Here is a 22,307-nt window from a genome sequence, read left to right on the forward strand (position 1 = left end):
GTGTTACATTTTGAAAAGCCCACGCAAATCAAGCCTCTTTTTTTTTTATAGATATTTCGACTCGTGACAACATAATTACATTCGTTTCAGTCTTTCAGCACAACCTTTCACTGAGAAACAAAACAAATAAATAAATTAAGTTGGTGTTTAAGCCAAAAGCTAACAATTCACAATGTTTTTATATAACTGAAAGCATATAAAGTCTGCATTTTGAGGGCCAAAAGACAGTTGTGGCTTGTGCCTTATCGCGATCATTAAATAATGATTGAATTAAAAGTGCTTTTGTTTTACGGTATACTGTTCATTTTGATTGTGCAAGGAGATTGCAGTGTGTCAGTTCCAGTTTTAAAAAATAATGATCTCATTGAAGCCCAGTCGCTTGGAAGAATTGTGAACAGGCCAATCAACAAACTGGGCCCAGAAGAACGCCCTGTAAATGATATAACTCGAGCCTCAAGTATTGATAGAGGGTATCCATCGGATGCATCTCAAGTGGGTGTCAGTGAAGAACCAAAAATAAACCAAAATCCTCCTTCGGCAACCAGCAATGGACATGCAACCTACATGAGCAGCCAATCGACCCACTCAAGCCAATTCTCAGTGCAAATCCAAAGTCCAATAGTGACCCAGCATGTTCATTACCACTATCTGGTGCCCAATGTTCCCTCGAGTTCCCCCATAAATTATGTATCGCAATCGGTTTCGAACGCCCACAGTGAAAAAACACAAAATACATACTCGCCGCCTTTTGATTCCACGCATAGAAATGTACTATATGGAAATAAGGGGGAAAGTCTACTGTACTTGCCCGCGAAAACTAATGGATACCCTTCCGACTCCCCAGATGAGTACCAGGTACAGGCATCAGAAAATAATTCTGTATACGCACCGGTCGCAAATCAGCAGGGAGAACTTCTTAAAGGGGAAGATCAAAAACGCGAAGAGGCTGCCCCAATCCAAACAAATCCTCCGGATGTGTACTTTATACAGTACAAGGGCAATAAAGATCTCCAGGCTACCAGCACACCTCTGCCATATAATCACAAGGAATCGTCGGATGCTACATTTGATGGGAGTGGTCTCATAGATATTAGATCCGGAAAAGACGAAAATACCACAACCAGTCCCACGGAAGATCCAGAGTCAATTACTGCTCGGGTATACTCGGCGTATGATGTTCCGCTGTGTTAAAAAATGATCAGCTTTAAATTGTATTTAATTTTAAATAGCCTGTGTATTTATCATAAATCATAAATAAAACATATAATTGTTTAATCATTCATCTTATTAGCTTTTAATTGCGATAGCTGAGTCGAGAGCTTCACAAACGAGTTTTCTAAATAATTGTTACTGTCCATGTTTATGCAATGAACACCATGTGGACAAACTGTTGAGAGATCATTGGCTTTGAAAACCTCCATTTTATCGGCGTATATTTTTGAGAATTCATCCGTGTGAACGTATTTGGGTTGCTCCTGATTCTTGAGAATATTCTAGAATAAATGGACCTTTAATAACTAATTTCAAAGATTTAAAAAAAAAACTTAGAGAACACCTCTTCTGAGATCCCCACGTACTGACAAAATGGATGATAGCTTAGAAACTCATATGTGGAGTTGATTGATGGCAAAAAGAAGCCCTTGACACAGTATTGAGAATTCGATGAAATATCAGTTACCCCGTTGATTGGCGAACTTAAGGTCCTGTAAACAACTTGAGCATTTTTTAGAGTATCAACAAATTCGTCGGCCTCGCTTACTTCGACGGAGTCTTCTGTCGATTCCTCAATATTTTGTCTATAGGCTGCAGCTTGACTCATCTTTAAAGATGTAATTTAGATTTTAAATTTAGTAAATAAATAAATTTAAATAAATAATATTACCATTTTACTCAGTGAGGTTTTGCTTTCCTCCAATACTTCTAAAATAAATGCAGTACTCTCTTCATCATCCGGCTTTTCATCTGAAAACAATCCGTTTTCATGTAGAGGGCCAAAGGTTTGTAGGAAACGTTCATTATATTTCTGATCTTGGCCTCCGACAAGCCTAGCTTGTCCATCGCATTGTTTTTTCTAAAATAATTGAAAAGGCAAGACTAAATGTTTATTTTTAAACACTTTTGGTTGTGACTAACTTGAGATGAACAATCGCTATCCGGTCTACAAATCCATTCAGTGCTGGCAGCCAGAAGATCTTCAGGCTTCGGTCGAAAACATTTGCACCAAAATGCAAATAGAAATATAATAAAAAAGAAAAGATTAATGCAAAAAATGCGTTTTTTGGATGTGCACTCAAACTTTCTTCCAGGCTGGAGGGTGTCAAATCCAAAACGAGCAATGGGTTTAATACAAAGTCCCAGAACGGCTTTTAAAATACCTGTAAAGAAAGGAATAAACAGAAGCTTTTTGCATATTTGGCTTTATGAAAAACCTACCCAAAAAAAGAAGCAACCATAATATAAGTACAAAAATGGATAAAAGTTTACAAAAGAAATCACATGGTTCCTCATCATTCGTTCCGATACCCAAGTCCGTTATACATTTATCATGTTTTTCATTTCCAGGCGGGCAGTTATATAAGAGTCCTGCCTCGTCCTGAGCTTTTCGGCTCATTGTTTCACAGACATTGTAATTAATAAATGTTTCCAATTTGCTCATGCAGTGGCACTGACACCGCCAGACGCAGAAGCACCTTGAGTGGATTTGAATATCCATTGACCTTTTGGCCACAACCCCAACTTTCAAATCTTGATTCTGTCTGCCGGTTGCGGCCTTAACAACCACTGTAATTATATACTATTAATAACAATAACAAATATATAGTAATAATTTTTGTTTGTCTTACCATCGCAACGAAATTTTCCTTTTTTCTTTGAGCCTCGAATAAATGGTAACAAAAAGGTGACAGTTTGCCCAACATTAGGTAAAAGTAATTTTTTGGTACTTGAGGTACCCGATGTCCCAAAGGATTGTTCGCAATTACCAATAAATATTAAAAACTCCTGGGAATTCATTCCTTTGTTGATCACATCAACTGAAATTTGAAGGGCATCCTTTGTTGTGGCATCCGTTACGATTCTTGCAATTTTAACAAAATATTTATCTCGAACAAGAAAAGCATTCTCTCGAAAGGGAATTTTGATTTTTATGCTAAATTCTATCCACAAATGTTTAACCGAAAGAGGAACTATTTAATGAAAACCTTACCTGGTACCTTCTCGTCGCGAATATTTAAACAAAGATCCTTGTCTTTGTGGGGACATTTCTCCAGAGCTTGTCCGGAGGATGGAAAGTTTCCTAAGCCTTCAATTTTTTTAGCTCCTTCGACTTTCACTTTTTTTAGTTTGGATATCAGGGAATTTGTAATATCTCGTATGGATATATCTTTTTCTGTGTCTTCGAGCAGGACACTGTCTCTAATATTGTCCTGATATTCTTTCAAGGTATACCCCTGAGTGGGATTTTGTGTTTTTGGAATAGCCAGTTTGCTGTTAAGTAAGCCCAATGATTTCTCCATTCGAAGTATATCCACGTGAGAAGTGAAAACCACAGAGATATTTTCATTAGCAAATATACCACTCATGCTGTTGAGACTGTAAACGGATTAAACAAATAATATTAAACTATTTTATTATTCTTACGTTATAATTGGGACAATACGCCACCAAGTGTTACGTCGCCTTCGAAAAATTCGAAGTTTGGTTGTTAAAACGGGTACTGGAGTATTCATTTTGAATACAGAGTAACTTTTATTAGTTGAACTGAAAGAATAATAATATGAAATGGTCATTTAATTGTTTCAGATACTTACGATTCGGGTTTAGAGTCTCGAGTTCCTTTACCAACTTCGCAATTGCAAACATCTGGGTTCCCTAAACAGCCACAAGTTTCAGAAACAAATGTATCGTCATTACAATTATCGTGTCCTTTACATCTTTCACAAGGAATAAAAACGTTATTTTTTTCCACAATGTGCTCCGATTTTGGACCCCCAGGAAAAGGTTTTCCATCAGGTTTTTTATTTTTTCCTCCACACGTATCACAGGGTACCTCATCCTCAAATTTAAGATGCGAGTCTTGCAATTTTTGTGCTTTCAGAGAATCTGGCAAAGGCTTGGGATCGGGTTTCTTGTTTTTTCCTCCACAGGTATCACAAGATGCTTCATCGCTAACTTTAAGATCGCCTTTTTCCAATTCGTGTAAAGTATTGACCCCAAGGTTTTTCAAATGATCCCCATATATATCGAATGGTAGATGGAAATCACCGGGGAAATCCAGACTCCCTCGAAAAGGTTTTTCACTGGGCTGTTTGTTTTTACCGCCACACGTGTCACAGGAACTTTCGTCATCAATCTTTATATGAAAGTCCTGAATTTTATCAGTATCCAGACCACCAGGTAGAGTTTTGCCACCTGGTTTCTTATTTTTTCCTCCACAAGTATCGCAGGAACTCTCATCGCTTGAGTGCAAATCCAATGGCATGAACCCAGAAGGCAATTTTAAATCAGCCTTTTCAGTAGTACCTAAATAGAAATCACTTGAGATTTCACTCAAATGCATTTTACTTAAATTATGGATATTGTTAGTCAAAGAAGTTTCCTTATTCTTGTCAATTTTGATTTCATGAAAATCTGGAGGGAATGCGGTTTTTGGTAGGGACTTCTTTTCAAGCTTATCATTTTTGTTGTCTTCATTTTTGGGATTGACGTCTTCAACTTTCGAGGATTCCAGACCACCAGGTAAAGGTTTTCCTCCAGTTTTTTTATTCTTTCCACCACAAGTATCACAAGGTATTTCATCATTGATTTTTAAAGAAAAATCTTCGAGTTTGCTATCCTTACTGTCTGTTGCCACCAAGGGAGGGCAGAAACTTGGACCAGGACTTTCCGTTGTTTCTTTATTTTTACCACCACAAGTATCACAGGATGCTTCATCGTTGATTTCAAAGTTTTTCAAATTATACATTTTTAACGCGTCATTAACTTGCTTTTGAGCCAATTGCTCGGTATGTACCTCTTCTATATTATCTGGATTCAAAAGGGCACGTTTCATTCTGGGTTTATTTTTTACACGTCGCATTGGCGAAGATCTATGGAAATTTCTTTTTGGATGATATGATAAAAGGTGGCTCATAAAGTCCGGATCATAGCCTGGATCCTGATGATATCGATCTTGAGTATAATATTTAGAATCAATGGGCGGTTGGTGCATCTTGTAATAATTTTTGTAGTCCATTAAATTTTCTACAAAGAAAACATTTTAGAAATTATATTAATTAACAATTAGTACTAACTTTCAAGGTTTTGATTTATGTGACGATTTACAATACTGTCGAAGCTTTCAATATTTGGTTGACCCAACATGTTGTTTTTATAATCAGGTTTATTAAGATAATCTAAGTATTCATTTCCAGGTTCGTAATCAATCATTTCTGGTTGAGAATAACAAGAATGATTTGGTTCGTTTATAGGCTCCTTAGAATTTATAAACTTATGGTTATCTGTTCTATAATTCTCGTTCTCATACTCTTTTTCATTCTGAAATTTCTTTATACTATTTTCATGATTTGCAGAGTCCACATAGTAATTTTTTCCATTTATATTTTCAACTGGAGTATATTTTGATTGTAGTTCAATATTTTCATGATTCGCAGCGTCCATATAATAATTTTTTCGATTTGTATTTTCAACTGGAGTATATTTTGATTGTAGTTCAATATTTTCATGATTCGCAGCGTCCATATAATAATTTTTTCGATTTATATTTTCAACTGGAGTATATTTTGATTGTTGTTCAATATTTTCATCATTCGCAGAGTCCATATAATAATTTTTTCGATTTGTATTTTCAACTGGAGTATATTTTGATTGTAGTTCAATATTTTCATCATTCGCAGAGTCCATATAATAATTTTTTCGATTTGTATTTTCAACTGGAGTGTATTTTGATTGTAACTCATGATTTTCATGATTTGCAGAGTCCATATAATAATTTTTTCGATTTGCATTTTCAACGGAAATATATTTTGGTTGCAATTCAATATTTTCATGATTTGCATATTCCATGTAATAATTTTTTCGATTTGTATTTTCAACTGGAATATATTTCGCTTGTAAATCATAATTATAAATATTTTTCTCATTTTTTTTATCAAATTCTGGCATATCCCTACGAGGGCTTTCATATTCAATTCCATTTTGGAAGCCACTTTCGTAGTGTTCATTATTTTCGAATTCCCGTGGGAAATATTTTTCCCGGTTTGTTGGCCCCACTTGAGCATTACTAAATAAAATAAAAAATAATTCATTAAGAAGATTATATTTATACATAATGGAGCATCAAAAATACAAACTTTATATTTTGTTCGGGGGCTTTTAAGTAATTACGATTTTCATAATCGTCTTGATATTTCTTATTATATTTCAGATTACTATTTTCTAATCTTTTTAGGTCCTGAAAAAAATGAAAAAATTCGAATTAAAAATTAAACAACAAAAAGTCATACTTGGTTATGTTGGAATGCATTATTATGCTCGTTAGCTTGTAATTTTTCGACAATATCATCTTTTATCTTATGAATATTAGAATTAATTTCAAAAGATGGCTTTTGTGGTAGTTTTTCTCTAAGCTTATCCTTAATTTCTTGATTGGTTTTAATTATTTTATGAACTGGCCGTTCGGGTTTAAAATAGTTTGATAATTCTAAGGTTTTATTAATAACAGTAGGATCAAAAATTCGGACTAGTCCAAGATTTGATACATCATTTTTACCATGAATATAACTTGCATCATTTCTACCGGTTTCTCCATTGACATTTTGTCTTTTTTCTACAGCGGTTCTCGAACCTTTGGATTTACTTCTCAATGAGGTTAAATGATGGCTTCTTTTTCCTAAAATTATATTTTATATTATATTAGTTTACCAGATTGCATCGTGACTCACTTCTTAAATCAAATTCGAGCAAATCATCCTCCTGTTCTAAAATTGGTGGAAGTTCGGTTACCTCTTTTTCGTCTGAGGGATCCTTTTCAAGTTCTTCCTCAGTCACAGACTAGTATAGAAAAACCTCTTAATTAACATTAACTAAATATTATGAAACATAAACAGACTTTAAGATACTGAAGTGGATACATAACGATAGGCTCGCCCCTGGAAACCATTATCAAATAGGGAGATATTATTTTCTGATTCGATCTTTTTGTAGGATCGTACACTTCATCTAGAACCCAAAACTTATCCATATTATCCACATCAAAGCTGGGGTTCATGTGAATACTAATAATAATCTGCACCTCACAGGACCTGTTCTTGGGGTCCTGGGGACCCTTGAGTAAAACGGCATTAATACTTTCAGACATGTGAGATTCGGGTATATCATCAGGCAAGCCATATATCAACAGATAGGTTGTCAGATATCCGAATGCCAAAGCGATAATAATATGCCTTATCATCGTATTTTTCATATTTTGAAAATTGTTTAAATGATTAACTTGTTCTGAGTGACTAAGTTTTTATGTTTACTTCCATCAGTGAATGTTAAGTGCCATCATATATAAAAGCCAAAAATTTATTAACAGTATATTTATTGAAAATATACATATTTCAAATCTCAAATAAAAACAATACTAATAGGTTAGTCTCTAAAACAACTACTTTTTAAACATTTGAAATGATATACTTGTAGAGGTGTCAATCAAAGAATATTTAAAGCACATTGCAGGTTTTTTGTATATTGATCATAGATCCCGATGGACATTTGAAAACTTCAGTCGCACTCCCGCCTTGGGCCACGAGCCAACCCAATCTGAAAATAGGTATGTGTTTTAAAATATATCATCCAGAATGAACTGTCTAACTTACATATTATCAAACTCGGGAGCATTTGTATCGATACCCAAGTAATTCGATTCAGCACACAGTTCCTGGCCGGAAACTAAAAAGAAGATTTGGGTTGGCGTTAGATTAAGGCCAGGTAGTCTTGCCATTCCTTTAATTGGACCGGTTAACGAAAGCATTGAGTGGTATGAAATCTGCATTCCTCCCGAATGTATCAGGATATCCATGCGGCTATAGTTCGAGAATATATTTACAGAATGTGGAACACAACGCATTGCCTTTTCGTCGAAAGACTTGGTAATAGACCGTAAGATCTCTTTGGCAATGGAAACGCCAACAGAAGCATAATGCAAATATGGAGGCAAAACAGCATTGAAATACGGTATGAGTATGACAGATAATGGGACAACTGCAAAATAATTACAAAAACATTATGGTTTACATATTTTATGAAAATTCAGGTGACTAGACAAACCTATAGAGTGGCTCAGAGTGTCGTAAAATATTGTAGACACAATAGGATAAGCCCAACTGTTAAAAAATATGCTTAATACACAAAATATTTTTACTTTTCAAAGCCAAATCCTTACGCATCATGTGATCCTCCCTGCAGGCTAATATCTGTCGGTTCTACTTTATTCTTTTTGTAAATTTCCAAGATGTTTTGAAACCAGCATTCCGCTGTAATGTCCAGAATTTGAAGTGAATTCAGTAGATCTGTGGTATTGGAGAATCCATCCCAAGTCTGTGACTGGATTTTAAGCGCTGACAGTTTAACAAGAGCAGCACCCTTCAAGGATGGTGCGCGTTTTAAATGGGCCTTTAGAGACTTAAAAATGATCTCCGCCTAAAATGTGATCCAAAATTGATGATTATATATTAAAATATATATAATTATAAATACTCGTTTGGTTATGTCCTTTAGATCATCGGATGAGTGCTGGGCAATATATAAAGCCGACGATAGCTCTGGTAGAGCCCACATGGTTGATCGGGTGCAAACCTCGGGACTCGGGTAGTCCCTTGGCAATATTTCTAAAGCACTAAGCAATAGCAGGGAATTGTGCGCAACTCTAGTAGGATATTTAGTAAGAAAATACCCTAAGGCTTTTAGATATTCACTATTCCTGACAACTATGGGTCCACTCCAGTTTTGTGGAATAAGCAGGGTCCAATTTAGCTGAAATATTACACGAAAAATAATTTAAAACTGAGTTACAAAATGTATGTTAAGAGATACTTACAACTGGATATAAGTCTTGTAGACTTGATACATTATATAAAACGGTACTATCCCAGAAGCCTCTTCGTGAGTGCTCCACTTGTAGCTTTAAAAAAAGATTTCAGTTAAAAAACACTCACATTTGAGTACAATTTAAAACTTACTTTATTTAGGTCCTTAACAAATTCGAAAATCGTATCCTTTTCGGATACTCTTTGAGCATAGGATACAGAGGGCGGTAGAAAATTGTCGATTAGATCGGCTAATAGTTTAGGTACTCCTTGTTTAATGCGACTTGGTGGTGCTTTGGGGCTCATCCATCGTATTTTGCGCTAAATTTGAAATTATAAGTTTATAAATTTAAAAAACAGGCTTCTTTTGGATTCAGTTACCTCCAAAATTGTTGAAGAGGTACTAGGTCCACTAATTATTAGAAGAATGTGCGGTCTTCTGCCATAGCTAAGATCGTAATATAAGTCTACCAATGGGCTTGGGCCTAGATCATAAATTTTTGCTATCAAAGGAGCTATTCTAGAGGGTCCTACGGAGCCAACAGGTAGATATCCGCCCAAACTGTCGAATATCCGGTGCATTACAGTTGAGTTAGTTGTCTGTTGCAAACAACTTTCGAACAAATTGTGCAATATATTAAAGCTCCCGTTCATAATCTTATTCTGGAAAAGATCTGCAAATCAAAGAGTAAGAAATTAGTTGTTGTTTTAATTCAAAAACAATTAAGAAAAACCTACACAACATCTGCGAGTCTACACTTTTTTGGGAGTTTCCCATTTCAATTAGATTGGTTATATTCTTATTCCGTGTATTGCGCCAGCAACTGAACTTCTTGAACTCCGTGCAAGGATCCTTATTCCAATTGAGCCTGGCCTGAATACTGGAGGCCACGGTTTCGCAAATAGGATCCGTGCATTCCGGTGGTGAAGAAACGGCGGGAGAACACTTGTCACCTTCCATATAGCAGTCTCGGGGCAAAGGTGAGGGTGCTGTGCTGATGAGGAATAGAATGGGCGAGGCCACAAGTAAAGTGGTCACCAATAAGGTCGCCGATGTAATGGCCATTTTGTGGACAGCCGCCGAAGTTCGAAGCCAAATACATGGTGCACAGCAGATCCATCCAATAATACTATTCTAAAATATAAATTGTTGAAAAATAAAGGGTAATCTTTTTCTATATATTTTTTAAGTAAATTAATATTTACCTTATTATATCGATTATTGAAATTTTCGATGTTCGAGCTGTCAATCATTTCAATCTCATCGGACTTGCCCATTTGTTTTGATCCCACGGGCGTCTTAAAGGATAATTGCTTTTGAAGGAGGGAGGCACTACTCCCGCCGGATGGATTGGCGGTCGTAATGAGACTCCGTCCGTGACCGTTGTTGCCCAAACCGGCAACGCCATTCTTCCGGAATACATTACGTGCACTGGAATCAGCTGTCATTGTTTGGATTGGCTTTGGAAAATTCGAAATTTTCCTATGGACACATTCATATGAAAATGCGGAAACGCTGGTGTGTTCGAGTAGCGTGATTCAAATGATTTACGAAACTCGCTAAAATGCATTGAAATCAAAAATTAATGTTTATTGTTATTGGCAGAGGATTAATCAATACTCAGTTTTTGCTTACCACACATTTGAATCCTTGGATATGGTTTTGCACATGGGCAGTTAACTACTTTATGTGGTTGGAGAGCTTACGTGATCCCGAAGTAAAATAATTATAATATTTTTCATTTGCTTGGCATCGTAATTATTGTTTTACAAAAATTATACTTTTCTGCCAAAAAAGGAAATGACCACTGGCAACACTCCAATTCTATTTTCACGAGCTTTTCCAAAAAAAGCTTTTTACTCTGTAGTAGTTTCCTTGAAAAGCTCGCCAAAATTGTACAAACAATTTCCATAATATTCCACCAAAGTTTACCATTGCTCCAAAAAAAAAAACACATTATTTTTGTGCATTTCACATTTATTTTCGAAGTCTCGAGTTCATATATCTTTGGCGTAGAAGTATAATTTATTTTAATTCTTTTTAAAGCTATGACTTTGTGTAGGCAGAAAAATTTGACCCTTGTTTTATATGGTAATATAAAAGCTAGTTGATTTTTCTTAAAGCAGTTCAAAAACTACATTTATAGTAATCGTTGTTTTGAAAATGATTTATTATATATATTTTTTTAAGCCTGCCTTAATGCGAAAATTTGAATACAAAAATAATTATACTGACTTACTACCATATCATATGACTGGACAAAAGCTTTACGCATTAGCTAAGATAGATTAAAATCGCGTTGTGTTCTTTGGACCTTATAGAAATATCTTATCCTTTTCGTAGCTCTTAAAATATCCGTCGTATTTGCTAAGTTCCCTGGCCGTTCCAGAGGCTGAGACCATTGATGGGAGGGCTCTAAGAAATCCATGCAGCCCGGACGGAATTGGGGGCGTAGGTGGCACTGACAGTCCACAACGATTATACAAGAAGGGCATTATTCCCGTAACATTGGTGTGAAGGGTCAGCACTGCCTCCAAGTCGGACTCTTGAGCGTGCATTAAGAACTGATTGTAGGCACTTGACGGTATCATTCCAAAATGGTCGAAGGAGTCCACATACGATTCCGTATCTCGTTTGTAGTTCTCTAGAAAATCACCTAGAAGCTTGGCAACCATCGCCGATCGGGCTTTGCTGGCTACCTTGAGGTTTTGCATGTTGCGGAACAAAACTGGTGGCTTCACACTGCCACCGAATTTGTTTAGAAACTTGAGTATGATCTTCTCGTGGCTATCTTTCGGATCTTCGGTCAGCCGTCGCATGACCGACTCCAGGTACAAACTAAAGGTCTGTCGTGCTTGGAACTGGGTGAGCTCTGATCCGGCTGTTATTTTCTTGAGCATCACCTTCCGCAATCTTCGGCCCTCTTCTTCGCACTTCTCCATTGCTGGCTTTTTAACAAACGGAATCTCCGAATCAGTTTCCAAGGCCCGTTCATACTGTTCGATGCGATTCTCTTCAGTATTGTCATCCTTGCTAAGCCGTCCATCCTGGCAGTATAAATTAAAGTGCAGCATTTGGTTGTAGTTATGTTGAAGAATCGGCGTTTGGAATGTCTGACTTTGAACAGTCGGTGTTGAGATTGGAATGCCATTGGCCGAATCTAGGAAATTGCCATACCGCTGCATGGTGTCATCCGTGGGGAAGATACGGACGAATCCACCGCGACGTGAATACTGATGGCGGGCACTGCGCAGGATGCGCTGCTCCTCGCCCGTGAGGAGGTTGGTATGCACGGCAGCTCCTTTCTTCTTTGACTTCTTCGTGGACTTCTGACTGCTCGAGGGCGGGGGAACTGTGGCTTGTCGTTGGCAACTGGAGCTGCGAAATCGGGACCACTTCTGATCGTAATGAGATCTCATTTCCGGACTATAAGCCGGAATGCCGACGCATGTCAGTAGATCAGCCATCAGGCAGGATTTCACTTTTGTGTCCAACGGACTGTCCACGCCCATCGATGGGGATAGATTGATCTCGAGGAGCCAGGGCTTCAGCGAATTGTCAATAAGTATGTCGAAGCCGTACAACTCAAAACAGTTGTTTCCATTGGGCACAAACATCCGGCAGGCCGAAATAATGGTTTGAGCGCAGGCTAGCACAGCCTTTATAATTAAATCTTCTATGTTCAGCATTAGCTGATGAGTATCACAACCCTGATACTTCAGATGCCGCAGGAGTGCCGACAGTGTCCACTTGTGGCCGACGTCTTCGACCTGGGCATCAGAGCTTCGTATGTAGTCCGAGTGGTATTTATTAATGCTGTAGTTGCAGAGGTGCATGCACGGATTCCACAAATTATCGGCATGCCGATCGTATCTGACCGTGGCCAGTCGAACGATTCCCTCTTCGTATAAATAAATAATCAAAGGATCAAACGATGTGACCAATACATATACTCTTAAATCACACTTGTGACCGTCAATACAGAGCGGATCAACAATATATTTTGAGACTAGCACCTGTTCATCCTGAGGAATCTGATCCGGCTGTAAATCAGAAAAGAAATCATTATATTTCGAATATAATTTCATTGGTGTTCAGTGTACTTACCGAGTTAACTATAAAAATTCCTCTTCCGCGACTTGAAGCTGCTGGTTTCACAATCCATGGCCCTCGGTGTTTGTTATGCGCCACCATTAGGTCTCGAGACTCCAGGGGCAGCACATAAGATTGAGGCACGATGTCAAAATGCTTCATGCCCCGCAGGTGCTGCATTCTTTCAATGTTCTTGTAAAGCCTATCCTTGCGGGTCAACTCGTATGATCTGTGCCACAAACATTTAAAACTATTAAAAATCAATAAATAAAAAGGATGAAAGTACAAAGTTACCTTGGAAAATGATTAACCCTCTGGTATGGGGCCAAATTTCTCAGAATGTCCAATTTCATGTGAACACCGGTCCATAATAAATTAAAATTATTCTCGCCTTGAGTTTCTGTTAGGCCATGGACTGTAAATAGTTTTCGTAGCAATTTCGTTTCGGTTTGGTGAAACTTGTAGGTAATTTTAAGTTTAAAGGCAGGCATGTTAACGCCAATCTCGTCGTCCTCTTCGCTGGTCGCCTCCTGATCCTGATCCTCCTCACTGGTATCAGTGTTCGCATTGGTTTTGACTGGCTTCATTGAATCGTATCCGCTTTCCTTCGACGAACTTTCAGCTAATGAAATATTAATGGCATTCTGATTGGTTTTAAGGACGCGCGACTTGCTCTCACTACTACAGCGAGCGGGCTCTTCCCCTTCGCTTGAAATAGACGTATCGCTGGAGGAATATTGATGCATTAGCTTCTTAAAAGGACTTAAAAATTTGGATTTATCAGATTTATCACAATTTTGCGCGTTTCTCAAAAAGTAAATCTTTCGCTGCGCGGCTTCTTTCAGAGCTTCGTTGCTACAGGTTGCTGACGATGTGGAAGTTTTCTCCTCCGGCTCCGTCTTCTCGCACGGAGCCGGGGCCTCTTCTTCGTTGTCTTTCGGATCCGACAGTGTTTGGGCGGATGACTTTTCCGACAAGGACTTTCGAGTTTTTGGATTGAGAATATTCGTTCTGAACACGAGTACCGCCTCCCGCGAACCCATTTTTCCACTAGTAATCCAATCATCTTGTTTCAGGAAATCAAGACTGACTCTACAAGGCACACCCGAAGGGACAACGAAACAGAAAGGATACAATTGTTGTATTATAAAGATTTCTAGAAAACCCAGTTTTCTGGATAAGGTCAGGTTTTTAAAGAAATCAAGTTCTTTATTTTTGGTTTATGTACATTTTTTTATAAACCATAACAGTTTTAAAATAAAGAAACTAGAAAACACAGAAAAAACTATTTTTTTTAAACTCTTATTACTTTACTAGTTTACCAGAGTATTTAAATGGCAAGTAAAATAATATTAATTGAATTGGAACCGATTTTTAACAAATTAATCCAAACTTACGAGGAATTTGTAAGAGCTTCACTCAATGACGAAGGCATAACGACTCTGAAATAGTTAAGTATAAAATATATAAATATCTTGACTATTGGATTGGATTAAAAGAACGTAAAGTGGAACAAAAGAAAGCTTTATTTTATAAGGAAGAAATTAAGTACTAAAATATACATATATTAGCAGAGTAAGGCACGTATATTCGGTATCTATCCATTCAGGTTTAATGTTTTTAAATAAAAAATTTGTTGAGCTTTTTAAAGCAGAACCGAAAAATGTTTTAGTAGAACCTATTGCTACAAAAAAAAAAAAAAAACTATCTTCCCACAATAGTTTGTGACTTTAAGTTCAAGTGGCTTGGAGAGCGGTATGTGTTAAGCAGCGATGGATATTCATTTTCCATCGAGGACCATCGAGGATTTCACTAGACTCTATGATATACATGCTACGATGTCGAAGGGAGTGTGGGAAGTGTGGGTTGTAAACAATTAAGTACCTTTTTTATGGTATTTAACGGTCACGATGATCACTCCTGATTCAATTTGTGTTTGCCTTATTTTAGAGCATGCATTTATTCGAGTCGATACTTTCCTCTTGTGAACCATTCAAAACTGGTAATTGTAACATCGTATTCCCGAGACTGGATAGCTTTCCATAGTGCACAGATCTCCATTAGTTTTGATGTGCTATATGACATAGCACAACTAATTCATCTGTCGCCTCTGTTCCGCATTCGAAGTACCCCAGACGGGAAGCGCGATCCATGAACTTAGAATTAGTTTCTTAAATCTAAATTAACCAAGGCGTGGATAATTTTTATTCAAAACTGTATATTTCTAGCTTTGAAAAAAACAATAATACATTGCATTCAAATCATAAAAATAAAATCTACATTTCAAGACAGTCTTTAAAGAACTTGAACAGCCTTTTACTTTTTCGAACAGATTACTTAACAAAATATGCCAAATCTTTTGAATCTAAACTAATATATGTACTAATAATAATATTTAAAATAAAATCTCGATTTCATGGTAATAAAATCTTTATTTCATAGGTTTATTATATCTTAGCGAATACATTTTGCGGACATCTGCATAATTGAAAACGTATGTTTTGAATTATGTTCAAGTTTTATTTACATTACATTGTTTAAATATTTCACAAATATTCAATAAATGTATGTCTCGGCTGAAGTGGAGAATTTCATAGAAATTTCGTTGCTATGTCTTAAGCGGCTGTGGCGTCTCTCGGTTAATAATTGTTGTTGTTTCTGCGGTTAGAATTGTATGTGGGGTTTAGATGGGTATTAAAGTTGAAAAGGGAGGACATGTTCAGGTTGTTGCGCAACACGCTGCTGGAGGACAACGACGATCCGCCAGGTCCTGGCTGGGTGCTGGAATATCCGCTACCAGGTCCAGTGCTATAGGTATTGCTGTTAAGCCCTCCGGATCCCAAGCCAAATTGATTGCTTGGAAGTCCGCCGGCGCCCGACCCATATAGATTCTTCTGAAGCCCACCAGATCCGGGTCCCGATCCATATTCGTAATTTCCAAGTCCTCCGGACCTGGAACCGTACTGATTGCTCTGATGCGATCCCATTCCAGAGCCGTATTGACTGTTTTGATGTGTGCCACTGGCCGAACCACTGGGATATTGGGTGTTCTGGTAGCCACCAGATCCAGCACCCAAGAGACTGTTCTGACGGGGGCCAGAAGCAAATCCACGATCCGGTGGATAATTGTTGTCGGAGTTAGCCATGTTAGAGTTTTTGTTGGTTAGGCGAGCCACATTATCGGAGTAATTCTGACCAGTGAACGTACTGGTCTCATTGTTTGCATGTAAATTTCTAGTCGAGTGTTGTGACAACGGGTTATCATTGGTTTCAGCGACAAAGGGAGAGTTTCGCGAACGCATTTGTCGATCCGAGCTATCCGATCTGTTCGGCGGATCGTCCTGGCGCTTTTTCTGCTCAATTAAGTTGTAAACTTGAAGAATTTTCTGCAGCTCTTCGCGATTAATGGATGTTTTCCCCTGGGAAACTAGGGAAGATGCCAATTTGGCAGCCAGTTCGGTTTTGTCGAACGGCTTCTTGGGATTCTGATTTAAAAGCTCATTCTGTTTGGGATTTTGTTTTTTGTTGTCGAAATCGAAGCCTGATTTCTCCATAACTTGGGGTGCGATTTTAATTGAAGCTGGTTCCTTGGGATTGACGAATTTGGCAGCTTCTTCCAGCAACAATTCCGTGTCGTGAATGGCCCTCTTCAAAGCCTTCTCTTTAGTGGGATCATATATTTGGGAAATCAGAAGGCCGGTGAACTTCTCTTTGGCCGTCTCTAAAATTGCACAGTTTTCGGATGTAAGTATTATGTTATGGACCCTATCGGGATATAGTCTTTGGGTTTGCAAAGCCTTGGCCAGCATTTCGGTGACAAAGGGCCCCAAACTTCCCAGATAATTCTCCAGAGCGGTCAAAAGACGGAGAACGTGAATCACGTTCGGCGGCTCGACCTCTGGAGGCGGAGAAGTTCGCATCTTCTTAGGGGGTTCCGGTTGCCGGTGTTCGGGTTTCCGGGGTTCCAGTTGACGGGGTGCCAGATCTCGGGGCGCCTGTTGCCGGAGTGGCGGTTCTTGCCGAAGTGGCGGTTGTTGACGGAGCGGCGGCTGTTGACGGGGTTCCGGTTGACGGATCTCCGGCTGACGCACTTGAGCCTCTTCAACACCGCGCACATGGACATGATACTTTTCATTTTCCAGCTCATGGTTAGTCATGGGCAGGCACAATCTTTCGCGACATTTCACCTTAATATCCTCAATTTCCAGGTTGTACAACTCATCTAAACGGGCGTTGAAAAAGTGAATCCACTCGTTTTGGAAATTGTAAGAGCGATGATTGATTCCGGCCTGTATTAGCTCGTCCTTGCGGCGCTTCCAGAACCTCTGCCACTCCTGCTGGTAGTTGGGGTGCTGTTCTGGGTCGGCCTTATAAGCATCGAATGAGACGTTCAGATCCCGCACCTTTTGGTCGACCATGTGGCGATAGGCCTGCCATATATCCCCATCTCGGAGGGGCGACAACGACCTGCGCTCCACGTTCCACAGGCGCTTCGTTGGAGTGGCGGCAGGTCTCTTCCGCTGATCGTTGGAAGGAGATCGGGAACGGTTGCGCTTCGGGTTCCGCGATCCATGGGTATCGCTCCGGGATGGACGATTTCCTCGCAGGAATCTATCCACCATGCGCTTGTGAGTCTCATCATCGACGGTCTGCGATTGTGGCGGATTGTTTCCAGCAGGCGCCTCTGGGTTGAAGTGGGCATAGTTATTGGGACGCCCCTGTGCATATGGTGGAACATAGGGATTCGAGTGCTCCGTGCTCATCAGCGGCTGAGGCTGGAGCTTGTTCTGGTGCATCTTTTCGATCATCTGCTCGACTTCCTTGGAGTCCACCACGTGCGTGAACGAAGGCCCCAGCAGCTCCGATGCATGACGTCGGCTGAAAACTTTGGAGGTCAGGGAATTGCGATCTTTGCCAAAGTAGTACTCGTAGCACATATATGGCGTCTCGCGACCGTGGTGCTTCTCAATGGCCATGGCAAGCTTCTCAAATATGGGCATCATTATCTTGGCGACGTCGCTCTCCGGTACATGGGCCACATACTGGCGGTACTGGCGCATCGCGGTGGGAAAATGCTTGTCAAAATACTTCAGACGGTGGTTGTAACCCACCAAATGGTTGTGCATCCTCTGCTCATCGGCAGTAATGTCGCACAGGCAGCACAAATACCTGGCATGTTTGGCGTTCACACTGCGAACTATTTTCAGGACATACTCCACACCAACGAGCCCGAGGAGTTCGGCTACATTGGTGGACTCAAAAGTCAAGCCATCGGGTCTAGCTGTAGAGTTATCCGCGACCGTCGATTTTCGGGGCAGAGATGGAACATTTTTTTGCGCATTTTGCTCCTCTGGTGCCTGCTGCCGGAGCCCAGTTTGAATGGGTATGGTGTTGTTGGCCTTCTCTGATGGGGGATCTTCGTCTATTACGATGACATCCATGGGCATGTCATCGTCTTCCTCGGGCTCCGGATTGGAACTTATCAGCTTGGCCAGAGGAACAATAGAGATCTTGTTGGACAGCGGGTTTTTGACAATGTTTGGCAAATTGTTTTTGTTTTTGGAAGCATTGTCCTTAGGAGGAGCTGGCTTGTCATTCTGCCCAGGCTTCCTTTGCGGCTGAGACTTGGCTGAAGAATTGCTATTGGAAGCAGCTTTCGAAGAGGGGCCTCCCGAGGGCTTCTCTGCAGTCGAGGACTTTGGTTCCTCTGGCTTTTTATTGGCCCCAGAGTTGGGAGTAGGCTTCTTCTGGGGTGATACATTTCTTTGAACAGGCTTGTTTTGATTCGAATTGTTCGAGTTTGAGTTTGAGTTTGAGTTAGAGTTTGAAATTGATTTATTTGAATTTGAATTGCTTGACTTTGAATTATTTGAATTCGAGTCTTTAGGATTTGAATTAGCGTTGCTTGAGTTGGTGTTTGATTTTGAATTTGAATTGGCGTTATTGGAACTGGAGTTTCTTGAATTCAAATTATTTGAATTGTTTGAATTCGAAGTATCTTTGTTGGCGTTTGAGTTGGGAGCTGGTTTTTCAGCAGGACGTCCTTTCTGGGGAGGCGCGGCACCCCTCTTCTTAATTTGAAGATCCGAAATACTCGACATGAGAGCATTGTGCTTCTTGCCAGTCAGATGGCTGAACAGATTCTTGTCGCCGAACTGGACGACACCGCACACATTGCACTTGTACTTCTTTGTGGCCGCATCCTTGCACTCCTCCACCAGCAACTCCCATTTCTTAGCTTGGCTGCGGCGAAACTCAAACTTGAGCACTTCCTCCAATGATATGGTTGACAACATCTCTAGAAATTTATTCCCATCTAAGGGTTTATTGGGCGGAGTGTTTTTGGCATCCATCGTATGTATGCTTGCAATACCTTAAAACACCCAACAATTACTATGTGGCTCGCTGGTGACTTAATATTTATTTTTATTTTCTTTTCTTTACGCGCATCAACAGATGCAAGACTCTGGTTAGATTTCAGATATTGAGATGCTATAAAATTGAAGGAAAAAATACTATTTTTTTATAATATTTAAGAAAGTATTACCAAAAATACACTTAAAACTAGATTCTTAAGCTAATCATCAACTACAGCTCATCAGTTTGTTAACTTCAGTTGTGATATATGTACAATATTATATAATTGTGAGGAGATATATTTTTTATGGTCCAAAATATTGCAATTTTTAGATCAAAATTGTGGTCAGTGTGACTGAAATGAATGTTTATTGTACATATATGTTATATAGTTTAATTAATACAATTAAATCTAAACAATAACAATGGTTTGGTAATCATTCGTTTATCCCATGGGTTCGGATCACTCAGCGATTCGGATAGTGGACTTTGAATAAAAAACAAGAAAGGAAAGCTAACTTCGGACGGAGCCGAAGTTTATATACCCTTGCAGTTATTAGATATATAGCAGATCGTATATAGTTGGCCGATCCTTATGAAATTTGGCATATTGAATTATATTGCCCAAAGAGGAATCCATTGAAACTCCCATGCTTCTAACTTGAAAAACAACCAAGTTATGGCATTTCCGATCAATCAGTTATGGCAGCTATAGGATATAGTCGACCAATCCCGGCCGTTCCGACTTATATACTGCCTGCAAAGGAAAGAAGGATGTGTGGAAAGTTTCAACTCGATAGCTTTAAAACTGAGAGACTAGTTTGCGTAGAAACAGACAGACGGACATGCTCATATCGACTCAGGAGGTGATCCTGATCAAGAATATATATACTTTATAGGGTCGGAGATGTCTCCTTCACTGCGTTGCACACTTTTGACCAAAATTATAAATACCCTCTGCAAGGGTATAAATATGCTTTGAAAACTGTGTGAGAGCAGTACATTTTCAATTAACTTCAATTTGCTTAATTTAATTTATGAAAAGGACCGGATACTCTCTCTATAGAAACTGGGTTTCTATGAAATTTTATCGGTCCTTCTCGAGCACATACATACTGGTGTTTGAGAGATTTTGGTGTTTGGAGAAACAATATTTGATTTTCAAATGTGCTTTATCAGCATTTTTATCAGATCGTTTGCCTTTTTGTATGAATTGTATGAATAAGTCTGGTTTCAAAACTGTGAGGAAGTAGTCCCAAAATATAATCTTTTCAATTTTCTGGAGAGAAGTGGGTACAACCCTTTGATGTTCCTTTAGAGATAAAATGTTTAGAGATTAATTACACAATATTTTCTCAAAGTATTTCCAAGAACCTAAATTTAAATGCTATTTCAATATTTTTTTTTTTTTGCCAAATACCAAATAGCTTCCGGTAATAAGCCCCATCCCAACGGAAAAAAAATATCATTTATCCCAATTATTACCCTGGTGATGAGCCTTTAAAAAAACAAAAAAAATTACATAACTGGTAGATTGATTTCAATATTAAGGAGAAGTGGAAATATTAAAGCCGGTCGCGCCTTAAGGTTTATTTATATTTTATTCAAGGGCATTTATGCTTCGGGTTCATCGATTTCTACGATTGAAAAATAACACATTTCTAATGTTTAAGTCAATCAACCGAAACCAAGTGTTGGCATTGCAATGGGCCGACCTTGCACTTCCTGCTGGCACTTGCATTTCGGTTTCGTTTTTCTCGGTTGCCGAGCATGTGAGTCTTCCATATCCCATGTGGAGTGGCGGAGTATCTATATTCAAATAGAGTTACTCTGAACTTTATACACACTTCACCCATTTTGGCAAATGCACAGTACATTATTATATCTGAATGTGTGTATTTGGGCATGCGACTTGTCGTCGAGGGTGTAGAAATAAAAGTTAGGCCTACCGTTTGACGCCAGTAAGGGTAGAACAACCCCTAAAAACTCGACTAGAAGTAACTGGCTCACCACCCAAATGCATAGGCGAAGGAAACCCCCATATATGACCTGAATTTAAGAAGATATTTCTCTTACACACGACTGCAAACCCCCAAATAAGGGGAAATTTTCGAAATGACATCACGAATTTTTTTTTGGATTCGGAGCCAATCGGTTCCACACATAAGGGGGTGACGGAGGAGCCCAGTCCAGGAAGTGACTGGGAGGTCCGAAAAAGGAACTGCATACGAATGTACATACATACATACATACATACATGTATGTAGCTTCCAAGCATGGTATTGATTTTTTTGTTTATACGGATAGCACGTTCATATGAACTCCGCTCCGTCGCACGCACTCGATTTTCTATAAATATTTCTTAAATTCTAATAGCCTGCGATTCGTGGCTTGTGGGGGGGGGACTCACCGGCAATCGCAACTTCTTTTACCAATCACGGTCTCAAAGTTAAGGGAACCTCCACTGCCACCTTTTCCAATGTCCAAACTCGAATCCCTCCGTTGTCAGTTCGTCCTTCTGCCACGAAGCTCGTCTCGAATCGCGCATATGCAAAAGCGGCAATTTTTGCTCGAATCGTAGTTAATTACAACGATAATTTGCGTTTACTTGAATTTGTAACTTGCATTTGGGGAAAGATTGGACCTGAAAATTTTGATGGCAAGCAGATGTCAGATTCAGGTTGTCAGGTGGGGAGGGGACACCCAGTAGATGGTAATTTTGATCCTATCGAAAACGGTCACCGGCGATGGTATTTTTTTTCAATCGAAAAACGGCCACCACTATTGGT

General features: G+C 39.1%; 4 protein-coding genes across 11 annotated transcripts; 1 reads left to right on the forward strand and 3 right to left on the reverse strand.

Annotated features, from left to right (window-relative positions):
- Positions 1 to 24: 24 nt before the first annotated feature.
- LOC116654500 lies at positions 25 to 1,239 on the forward strand. The gene has a single exon (XM_032449576.2). It carries the CDS (start codon positions 262 to 264, stop codon positions 1,189 to 1,191), a length of 930 nt encoding a protein of 309 aa, XP_032305467.1. The 5' UTR covers positions 25 to 261; the 3' UTR covers positions 1,192 to 1,239.
- A 32-nt stretch (positions 1,240 to 1,271) lies between these two features.
- On the reverse strand, positions 1,272 to 7,529 carry LOC6499890. Of its 4 annotated transcripts, XR_006507648.1 has the most exons (15): positions 7,109 to 7,529; positions 6,942 to 7,050; positions 6,504 to 6,889; positions 6,351 to 6,451; positions 5,292 to 6,280; positions 3,810 to 5,241; positions 3,640 to 3,759; positions 3,206 to 3,591; positions 2,844 to 3,155; positions 2,434 to 2,781; positions 2,134 to 2,375; positions 1,883 to 2,071; positions 1,760 to 1,819; positions 1,556 to 1,703; positions 1,359 to 1,493 (listed from the first exon to the last, which is right to left on the reverse strand). XR_006507648.1 is itself a non-coding variant. In XM_044717139.1 (14 exons), exons 1-14 carry the CDS (start codon positions 7,460 to 7,462, stop codon positions 1,272 to 1,274), a joined length of 5,439 nt encoding a protein of 1,812 aa, XP_044573074.1. In that variant the 5' UTR covers positions 7,463 to 7,528. The 4 variants fall into 4 exon arrangements, 3 of the variants coding, with proteins under 3 accessions (XP_044573074.1, XP_032305412.1, XP_044573090.1); XM_044717139.1 differs by having other exon boundaries at positions 1,272 to 1,493; positions 1,556 to 1,819; positions 3,640 to 3,744; positions 7,109 to 7,528; XM_032449521.2 differs by having other exon boundaries at positions 1,272 to 1,493; positions 1,556 to 1,819; positions 7,109 to 7,528.
- Positions 7,530 to 7,559: 30 nt separating this feature from the next.
- On the reverse strand, positions 7,560 to 10,905 carry LOC6499889. Of its 3 annotated transcripts, none has more exons than XM_032449543.2 (11): positions 10,705 to 10,904; positions 10,275 to 10,628; positions 9,807 to 10,203; positions 9,450 to 9,742; positions 9,222 to 9,389; positions 9,080 to 9,163; positions 8,740 to 9,015; positions 8,426 to 8,682; positions 8,311 to 8,366; positions 7,860 to 7,932; positions 7,560 to 7,803 (listed from the first exon to the last, which is right to left on the reverse strand). In XM_032449543.2, the coding sequence occupies exons 2-11, from the start codon at positions 10,515 to 10,517 to the stop codon at positions 7,704 to 7,706; spliced, it is 1,947 nt and encodes a 648-aa protein (XP_032305434.1). In that variant the 5' UTR covers positions 10,518 to 10,628; positions 10,705 to 10,904; the 3' UTR covers positions 7,560 to 7,703. The 3 variants fall into 3 exon arrangements, with proteins under 3 accessions (XP_032305434.1, XP_001953694.1, XP_044573106.1); XM_001953658.4 differs by having other exon boundaries at positions 7,860 to 8,244; XM_044717171.1 differs by lacking the exons at positions 7,560 to 7,803; positions 8,311 to 8,366 and having other exon boundaries at positions 10,705 to 10,905.
- A 303-nt stretch (positions 10,906 to 11,208) lies between these two features.
- On the reverse strand, positions 11,209 to 22,251 carry LOC6499888 (tubulin polyglutamylase TTLL5). 3 transcript variants are annotated; one of them, XM_001953659.4, is made up of 5 exons: positions 21,929 to 22,244; positions 14,559 to 14,603; positions 13,456 to 14,253; positions 13,177 to 13,390; positions 11,209 to 13,112 (listed from the first exon to the last, which is right to left on the reverse strand). In XM_001953659.4, the coding sequence occupies exons 2-5, from the start codon at positions 14,594 to 14,596 to the stop codon at positions 11,385 to 11,387; spliced, it is 2,778 nt and encodes a 925-aa protein (XP_001953695.1). In that variant the 5' UTR covers positions 14,597 to 14,603; positions 21,929 to 22,244; the 3' UTR covers positions 11,209 to 11,384. The 3 variants fall into 3 exon arrangements, with proteins under 3 accessions (XP_001953695.1, XP_032305418.1, XP_032305421.1); XM_032449527.2 differs by lacking the exons at positions 11,209 to 13,112; positions 13,177 to 13,390; positions 13,456 to 14,253; positions 14,559 to 14,603 and adding an exon at positions 15,574 to 19,653 and having other exon boundaries at positions 21,929 to 22,251; XM_032449530.2 differs by lacking the exons at positions 11,209 to 13,112; positions 13,177 to 13,390; positions 13,456 to 14,253; positions 14,559 to 14,603 and adding an exon at positions 15,574 to 19,676 and having other exon boundaries at positions 21,929 to 22,251.
- Positions 22,252 to 22,307: the final 56 nt, after the last annotated feature.

Source organism: Drosophila ananassae, chromosome 2L (genome assembly GCF_017639315.1).
Source record: "Drosophila ananassae strain 14024-0371.13 chromosome 2L, ASM1763931v2, whole genome shotgun sequence".
NCBI classification, from domain to species: Eukaryota; Metazoa; Arthropoda; class Insecta; order Diptera; family Drosophilidae; genus Drosophila; species Drosophila ananassae.